The 10,226-nt window shown below is 30.1% G+C and overlaps 1 protein-coding gene across 1 annotated transcript; it reads left to right on the top strand.

Moving 5' to 3' along the window:
* The first annotated feature begins 1,090 nt into the window (after nt 1-1,090).
* On the top strand, nt 1,091-4,131 carry LOC108722290 (uncharacterized). Its single transcript, XM_018447296.1, has 4 exons — nt 1,091-1,200; nt 1,901-2,143; nt 3,699-3,841; nt 4,011-4,131. Exons 1-4 carry the CDS (start codon nt 1,126-1,128, stop codon nt 4,096-4,098), a joined length of 549 nt encoding a protein of 182 aa, XP_018302798.1. The 5' UTR covers nt 1,091-1,125; the 3' UTR covers nt 4,099-4,131.
* The last annotated feature ends 6,095 nt before the right edge of the window (nt 4,132-10,226 follow it).

The following is a 10,226-nucleotide window of genomic DNA, read 5'->3' as shown; positions in this document are numbered from 1 at the left end:
ATACGTAGTAAAAACGATTATTATAAACACATATTATATTATCATATAAAAATATGTTTATCCCATATACTACATGTACATATATATATATATAATATATATATACCCAAGTAACACAGCAGCGCTTGCAAAACACTAAAAAGTGATTTTATGCGCTTTTTTAGCGCTTTGTTCACGCTTTGTAAACTACTTGGATATACATATATATGTCGTACACCTACCAGTTATATACCATTCTTTCATTTAATAAACGTGCACAAAACAATTTTGTTCTTACCGGATAAAAAACACAAAGTCAGGGCCATGGCAAATAAAAAAATTTAAGCAGTAAGATGTAAGCAGTAAGGGAATCAACGTGTTTGATCGACTACTACTTACATTATGGCCTTACAGCCTCTTCTGTGATTGACCAATTCACTTACTGCTTACATCTTACTGCCTTACGTTTTTCTATTTGTTTCTAGTTTAACACTTTTTGTCTTTTAAATAAAATTGCATGACATGTAAAAACGTAAATCAATTTTTTTCTTTATTGGTTCTAATAGTATCAAAATGTTATCTGTTTTTCTGTAATTACAATAGAAAAATAACTGAAAAAAAACTGAAAAGTTACTTTTTGAGTAACTAATTTTTTAGAATCGATAACTTGTGACGACAATTATCTTATTTAAAAAAAAAAACTGTAACTCTAATTACTTTTACAAGTAACTTTCCGAACTCTGTTAAAATACGTAATTTTGTAATAAAAACGTCAAGATTTTGTTTTTCTGAAATATAGAATTTGTTTGCTTTTCTTTTCTATATTCTGGCTTGTTTGTCATTAATATTTTGTTCCAAAAAGAAAAATTGTAAGACAAAACTTCTTATGTCATTTTGCATATTGCACCGAGTTGCATCAATCTCGACACAATTCCAATGGTCGACAGCCTATGGTTTGTTCAAATTTATGTTTCATCATGTGCAATTAGCCAAAGACGATGTGTTCTTCTCTTAGGGTGATAATGGAAGGGGTTCAACTTCTTGTATTACGCGTTTGGTTTTAGATTAATGTCTCGTATACCTACCTAGCACGGCCTCACAGTGGAAACTGGTCCAGTTTCGTTCATATTCAAACTCAGTGCGGTCATGTCGGGAAATCGCAGTAATATTTCTGTACTTCTGTTCGCCGCTATAGCAGCCCTCCATTTGGTGATTGTACAGGTAAATCCTGGTTTTTATTCGGCAGAAATAGTTTTACTGTGTAAAAAAGTATTTTTTATTACATGCATAGCTCATACGTTATGAATTATATATTTAATGGACGAATTAGCCCTAAAATCTAATTAATATCATGCTTGTACGTATTATGTATTTCCCTAACATTTTAATAAAATAGTTGTGATATGTATCGTATAAAGGATTGTAACTGAGAATTGTATTATTGTATGAGACACATTTTATGGAGGATTTATAAAATATTGTATAAGATATTCTATGCACATACGCGTGCATATTGCACTATGTTATGTGCTTATACTGTGAAATATAATATATTGATACTTGATTCTGTCCGGAATTAAAATCACGTCAAATTTGTTTACATTGTAATATAATGACAACATAAAGAGATGGAATAAAGAAACGTCCTTGACTTTGAATAAATTGAGGCAACATTTGTTACACTCTGCTGGACTTGAAACTTTCTCTAAATTGTAAAAGCGAGTTATGATAGTTGAAAGAGATCACTTTTTACAATATTATAAAAATATTCACGACCATCCATTACTTCGTTTAAAGAGCTTATATTTTAAGAGCTTTTTGTTAAATATTTTTATAATAATATTTCTAATAATCTCTCTATCTAATAAATGAACTTATTATAATGCTTTATTTTTCTAACGATATATTTGTCAATTTTTAGGGACGAATAATAGTAAATGATTATTATGACCAATACCAATATCAAAATTATCAACCCGTAGTGGGATTTCGTCAACCTATTGTCGTAAAAGAAGAACCGAAGAAAGATCAAGACTTTAGCAAGATTCCTGGAATCCCTGGAATAGATTTTCCTCTTTATCACACAGTGCCACCTACAAGTTTTTCTTGCGCACATGTTCCGGTCGTACCAGGAATGTACGCAAACGTAGAAACTGGTTGTCAGGTATATGTTAATGATATCTATTTACTTTTAATATTTCATACTAATTATTACTGATAAGAGCTGTTATTAATATTATACTTTTATGAAAGTCAGAATGAATTATTTTAATATGAAAAATTTTCGATTATGGATGACAACAGGAAAGAAACTGTATAAACACGTGATAAGTTAAATTCGATTAAGGTGAAATAGCAATGTTAAGAACATGTATTACTCCAGCATATTTGCAGCTTTGAAAAGTACAACACTGTTATTAAAGAAACGAATGACGCAAAAGTACATATATGAAATATTAAAAAAAGTATTACGAGGACTTCAACAGTGAAGGCAGAATAGCACAGAAGTATAAGCGCGTTATTCAATAATGTAAGATTGAATTCAGCAAAAAAGGCACTATCATATTTATATTTTATCCGTGTAAAATTGATGTGGAAATCTAGATGTCGATATTCAACAAATGAAATAAAATTTTAAAAATACTAAAAATAATCCATCAACTCAAGGTCAATACCAATAATATATCGTAAACTGATGTTCTCCATGCGGTATTACGCTTTCCGTGTCGTGTTTTGTCGTAGAAAATGATGGAACTGCTCGGAAAGCAAGGTAAAATCATTTCAACGATTTTAACTGCGCGCAGCGTGAGCTGCGCGCGGACAAAGTAGAGCGGATTTATTATGTAAGAGAACGGACTGGTATTATTAAAACCTCAAGGCAACGCGGGAGATCGCGGTAAGAACCGATCTCGCTTTAGTGAAAGATATAACTCTGAGGGAGAACAGTCTTGGCAAATTGTTATCGTAATTGAGCTTGATTCAGCCCTTCTCGGTGTGTCGAGATACGCTGAATGTAATTTTGTCTCCTTGCCTTTTCAACAATTTTCGTAATTTCAAAAAATATATCTTTTCTCATAACTTATCTACACTGAAAGAAAAGATTGGCTGAATGTGGCATAGCATTTTTAATTGGCTGTAGCCAATTTTTGGTTGCAATAGCCAATTAAAAATTCTATGCCATATTTTACCATCCAAATTGCTGCAGCAGCTAATCTTTTCTTTCAGTGTATAATATTCGCTTTCGCGAAGTCATCCAAAATATTTATAACGGTATAAATATAATAGTACAAGATACCACTTATTCTTTCATGAACAATAAAGCGCACTGACATAAATGATGTTACGTGACTCAAATGCTCCGTCATGCATCGCAACTTGATTTCCAGAGCGCGCGCTAAACTTTCTTTTTCAAGAATGTCATTTGCTTCCTTTGTATTTCCTTAAACCTGACGTCTTTCCTATCGTTTCACGTCGCTCCTATTATTTTCAGTAAACTTGCACAACGAGTTTCGCATTAATTCCTTAATTACGACATTTATGTAATAGAAAAGCATTATATTAACCTTATTTTATCAGTTTGCAGTGCGCGATTTTTTAAATTCTATATTATTTATATAGAAGTTCAATTGTTTAAAATGGTTCTTAAATATAATTCTACATACGACTATTTAATTTTTTGTGTACATTTTATATATATGTAATATATAATATTATTACAGGCATATCACATTTGCCATGATGGACGTGAAGGGCATCAGGGTGCCTCCTTTTTATGCACCAATGGAACGCTTTTTAATCAAAACGAATTTGCATGTGATTGGTGGTACAATGTCAATTGCGCTGATGCACCATCTCTTTATAGGTAAAGTTTCTTTTTTTTCGAATCCCAACAGGGATGCGTCCACAAAATATGAGAAACCATTTTGTAATGATTTAATGATTTGTTAATTTAATTTATCAATAAAATTTAATATATAATAAGTAATATATAATAACTTTACTTTAGTACTGACTTAGTGCTACATTTGCAGGGTAAATGAAGACCCGTTGAAGAATCCGTACGTACCACAGGAAACAAAAGACGCAATTCGAAAGAGATTGAAGATCGTCGTACTTTAAATCGTGTATCAAATTAGCTATATAGCTGATTAATTTAATCTACACTATTTTTTCACATAAGATTTATTTATAATATTCGTGTGTCTCTCTCTCTCTTGTTAAGGTTAGTAATAAAAAAAACGAATAAAATAAATGAAAATATACGAATATTAATTTTTCATTTACAATCAACAGTGTTAGTTGTTTCTCCATAGCAAGATTAATTTCCTAAATTTAATTTTCTACTGTGATCAACTCGTAAAAATTTACATTTCTGTTAAGAGCATCAATCCATTACATTCGTCGAGGAATATGAAGGTGAGTATTAAGATAGTGAAAGCTATGGAGAGAATATGAAATATTCTAAGAGAAGTACATCATGAGGGAAATCGGCATTTGAAATTAATTAATGTCTTTTCTATTTTCCGCACAAAATCACTCTCTTTTTTGTATTTCCAGTTTTAATATGTATTTTCAATTTTATATAAAATATAACAGTTTAATGAGAGAAAAGAATAAATTGACGCGATAAGACAATCATAGTAAATGACTGTCATAGTAAATAAAACTAAAACGCTAAAGCGCTAATATATATTTATGCTTATGAAAGGATTAATATAATACAGTAAATTATACGCAAATTATAAGACATCTAGTATATCTGGTAATCTAAGTCGCTGTAGTAATATTTTATTGCATTCACTTAGATTAGATATGATGTTAATATGCAACTTTAATGATTTAATTATAGTAAATGCATCTTATAATATATTGGCAGGGACTTTCTGTCTTCCGCATGTTTATATGACGTACTTCTAGTCAGTGATAGATTCGAAAGTCTTGATGCACATACGTAAATATTCAATTGTCATTAATTACCTGGCGAGAAGGATGAAAGTCGTAGATACCGATCTAATACAATCATTGCTTTTAGAGAGAGTATCTATTGTTGGTAAACCTAGTGCGTGAATATTCTCCTTTTTCCTTGTAAAAAAATTAAATAATTACCAAAGAACACGGTCAAAATAGCAATCGCGAAAGAAACGGTATTAATATTAAAACTTATAAAACTCGTTTTTAAATAACATACCTCTCCCTCACTTATATTTTGTCCATCTTTCCAAAGTATGACATACATAAATCTTGTTATGTATGTAATAATTAAATAATTTTGTTAATTTGTTTACTCTAGAATTGTTAAATAAAGTATAACTGTGTATAATATATAAATGCAGGCGCAACATTTGTGTGAATGTGTATATATACGCAAGTTTTTATTAAATTATAACGGATATTACAAGTTTAATTGAAGAAATATCATAAAGTATATATTAATATATTAAAACTGTTCAGGAAGAGAAACTTGATTGCAAAACTCTTGAGAAAATCAGAGACAGGATGTTACATAGACATCGAATAGGAAGTAAAGTCAAGGACATTACTTGGCTCACTTTCGTTATCGAAAGGCTGTGAACGTCTTTTGCAGTGGAACGGATAAGTCGCGCGAAGCGGATAAGAACTGCCCTTTCTCTAGGCCGTTCAAAGCTAATAATGACCTAACGATAGACAGATATAGATAGGTTGAACACGCAATACACAATTCTCGCACGGATTCGTATCGTTCTTACAATTTTATTCAACATCTTGAGTATCCGGATTGACAAACGGAACTATAACACAAGACAGTTCTAGTTGTAATGATACAATTAACTGTATAGTAGAAAACTTAGATTAATGCAATTGATTGTTATAGTGGAAAAATTTTGTTAAAATTTCGCTGAAATTATTCTAATTTTTCCAACAGTTTTCATTGAAATATCGGCAAAATTTTAATGAAATTTCGGCGAATTTTTCAACAAAATTTCATAAAAATAAATGTTTACAGTTTTATTGCTAAAATAAATATTATTGATTAGCATCATATTCCAAAATACACACGACAAAATATTATGATAAAACAAAAATATTTTCTTCTGAATTCAGGAATTAATTTCATATGCTCTCAACCCATCCTAATGCTATACCACATCTAGCACTGCTTAATCTCTGCGATCGTATATGAGAACTGCTCCTGTGATCTATGAATACTGTATGTTAATGAATCTATAATTGTGACATATATAGCTGATCAAAGATGTGGAAAAAATAGAACACCTACATATAGTTAAAGTATATTTCTTTCATAATGCATATATGTAATTATATGTATATGTATATATAGAGGGTGTCCGGTAATGACCGTATAATCTCTCGTGGGTAGAGTGGACTTAGTTGAAAAGTCCTCTATCATTTTATAATTTTCGCAATAGTTAACGAGTTATTAATTTCTAAAGATTACTGAATAAAATCAAAGCATAAGACAACTTTAAGATATTTTTCAGATTTCTTTATGAAATATCTTAAAGATATTTATTGTATAATTAATAAGCATATGTATTCTAATCACTAGTGACACAATTACGAAAAGAATTAGAATTACAAAAGACAAATCTGTTAATATCGCTTTTTACATATTCCTTCAAATCCGAATTCAAAAATCGTTACAAATAATAAATAATTTGTTATAACTTTATTTATAACAAATTGATACAACGTCGCATCTAAAAACTAAAACCAAGAGAACGATTTAACGAAACGGTATTTCTTTCTTGCGTTTTAATCATCAATAAGCAAGCATAGATTGCGGAATAATTTTAACGATTGTAATGAGATTGTAAAACATTGGTAGAAAATAGTGGAAATAACATATAACTTTAGAGTTTAGAAACTCTCGTCTCTCTTCAATTTATACTAATATTTCGAGGTGAACTGAATTGTTTTCTACGCTCGCTTTCTCGCACCATCACAATCACTTGTCTACATAAGTACAAAGAAGGAGTTCCATTGTGGCATTTAAAAAGCCAATTTAAAGCTGCAATTAGGTAGCGTATTAGAATAGAATTATTGAATACCTTCAAATAATACAAGTAGCTGCGGAAAATTGCAATAGATTGCGCACGAGTATCTTTGGTAATACGTATATGAATGTTGTTCATACATCGAGCAATATACCATACTGATTCACCCATCATATATTATAGAAAATGAATTTATAATTATTATTAATTACACGTGTATTAGATTAAAATTAAACAATCAAAGATAATTATGTAACAAAAGTTTTTGTATAATGAAATGAAATTTTGTAATCTTTTTTTAGCTTATATATATGTGAAATGTTTCTAGAAAATCGATCGCTATCTAATTTGTTAGTTCATTGAAATATTTTAAATTATATACGCAAACATGGCAATGCCAAATTTGAACACTTCGTATGATCATTTGATATTGTATGATATTTCGGCAAGAATCAAGTAATATAGCAAAAAATGTTTTTAAAGAATACCGAAGTGTTCGATATTATATGTCTTGTTTGCGTTTATGACTTTAATGAATAATTTATTCGTAGATTTACGAGATATACTGTGGGTATATATTTTTGACTAATCTGCAACTATGTTGCGAGCGAGTTCTTGGACATTCCGTATAGATAGACACACACCTCGTTTCATGACAAGCTGTAATAAATCGATGTGACACGTAAGCTAATAATGAAGTCGGATCACACATACACATAGACAATACATGACAAATGTAAAACACGTTTCGCATGTGATCAACTCTCATTTCTGTCACATCGCAAATCATAGCTAATGATTAAGTAGATACAATTATCAGGCACATTAAAGCGAAGACTACCAATCCTTTTCTATATTTTTTATTATTACGGAGACGCAACGTTTCCAGAATGCAATTAGAAAGTGGTCCATAAAGCGTTCAGGTAATTTACGTAGAGATAATAAAAATTCATATGAACACCAAGGTCTGCATTGGTTCACGAATTGATTCGACTAAATTTTTTTTTACAAAAATAATCGAAATGGATCATCAACCGTACACATTCTCTTCGAACGCGTATGCGCACACACTGTCGTATATCGTAAAGATTAATATGCCAAGCAAACAATGCGACTGATTTCAACGTATGATTTCCGGATATACCATACGATATTGCACAAAATGCGGCCGTCTGATACACACAAAGCGATTATTCGCCCAGTGTCACGCTTGAATAACGAGATGACGTGGATAAGTACAAACCGTGCATGTTCGTGCGATGACGTCAAAGTAACTCTCTAATTTAAGATTTACTTGATTTCAAATTTACACGCTGTGTTAACAATACGATTAAGTGAAAAATTAATGAAATTAATGAAATTAAAAATTAATAAAATAAAAAGTGAATGTAACATCAAATATGTATAATTTATCGAAGCAAAAGACATAGAGCATCCGTGTGTAAAATTAGTCGAAAAATGAAAGAAAACGCGAAAACGGCCAATCTTAATCTTTTTCTATTCAACCAATCACATAATATTAGAAAGAGGAGGAGATTGGCTATCTTTAGCTCTTTCTTTCTCTCTTTCATTTTTGTTGACCATATTTGTTATATTATTTAGATTTCTTATACTATTTATGGATGGTCGCAATCCATGTTGCTACGTTAATTACAAGAAAGAATATTGTATAAAATCTGTTATATCAGAAGATGTATATTATTCATCTAAAGAATGTATTGTACTATCTTACTGCAATCATATTTTCTCGATTTTTTCGACAAATGTTCTAATCAACATCGATTCGACTGAATCATGAGACTTAAGGATAGCATAACCATGCATTAGACAATAACGTTCGGTATAATATGATTACGGATTTCCTCTGCAGATTTGCACACACCAAGATACACTTTCACTCGAATTTAATCAGTTTCGATCCCAAAGAGATTCCAATTATTAGATTGAGTGCTTCCTATTACTAATTTTTATTATAATTTGCAGTATCAAAATGCACATAAAAAATGATGTCAATTTTCAAAGTTTTGCTTCTATCTACGTAATTACGACAAAAAGATATCATACAAGATGTTAGAATGAAGATACTATTTATTAAGATAATTAAATAATAATTTATTAAAAAAATTAAATTGACTAATTTTGTTGTATGTTAAATAGATTTAAATTTTCTTAAAGAAGAGGAACTGTAATACTAGTTTTGCCAAATTAAGTATACTTCCTTTTTCTTTTCATAATAATCAATAATTTAGTAAAATAATTTAATAAAATTGCAACTGTCTTTCTGTTTCGTAATGAAATAAAATATTGACGCAAAATTGAATAATTTTTATCGATCCTTTTCATAAACTTTGAATTTAAAAATAGAGAGGTCCTTAATTAAAAGTATCATATTCAGTAATATAAAAAGATAAATCTGAAAAATTAAAAAATAGCTAATACTTGATTGTGTAACAAGATGTTACTGACAATGATGACGTTTTTGAAAGGAAATTCTTCAAAAGATGTAAACAATCAATAGCATTTTTCTGCCATTTTATTATTACCTCAGATCGTCTGAATTCGTGCAATCAAGATTTTATTATGAGTCAGTCACATGCTCGTTCACGGTGAGTAAACGGCGTGAGAATGTGATGCACAAGTATACATCGTCGAAAAGTGTGCCGTAAAAAAGCTAAATACATAATATATGTGTAAATATATATATATCAATTTAATATACAATTTGTTCATTCTTTGTTATCGTCAGCAAAACAAAATGCAAAATATCGTGGTCATAATGTAATATTTCGTAGGTAAGTAATTGTTTCCTGTAACTACCATAAGATGATTATTAATTTCAGTAATTTATATTATTATAGTCTGTATTCATACTTTACACCACTATATATTATATTTAGTTTTTATATTTTTGTCATAACGTTTATAATTAAAGGGAGGAAATTCTTTGTAAAGTAGACCAACATGGCCAATATAGACATACTAAGTGTATACACATGTTACGAAGTAATAAGATTCACTCCACCTTAGTTTCCTGTCTAGGGGCGTCCGACTTTTCACTTGAAGCGAAGTCCATCCGGTCCATTCTATCTTCCCCCACTGACTAGGGCATGTCAGAAAATTATAAAATATTCATATTGATACTTTTTTGTTAATAACTTTTTGATGAACAATGAGCGACGATTCAAATCTTTTCAAGATCATAATCTTGACAATATATGTCAAGATCAAGGTCATCGAAGAGAATATATATAC

The sequence above is a fragment of the Mycetomoellerius zeteki genome, unplaced genomic scaffold, assembly GCF_001594055.1.
Source record: "Mycetomoellerius zeteki isolate Tzet28-1 unplaced genomic scaffold, Tzet1.0 scaffold20, whole genome shotgun sequence".
In the NCBI taxonomy this organism is placed as follows: Eukaryota; Metazoa; Arthropoda; class Insecta; order Hymenoptera; family Formicidae; genus Mycetomoellerius; species Mycetomoellerius zeteki.
This window is presented reverse-complemented; position numbering and strand designations above follow the sequence as displayed.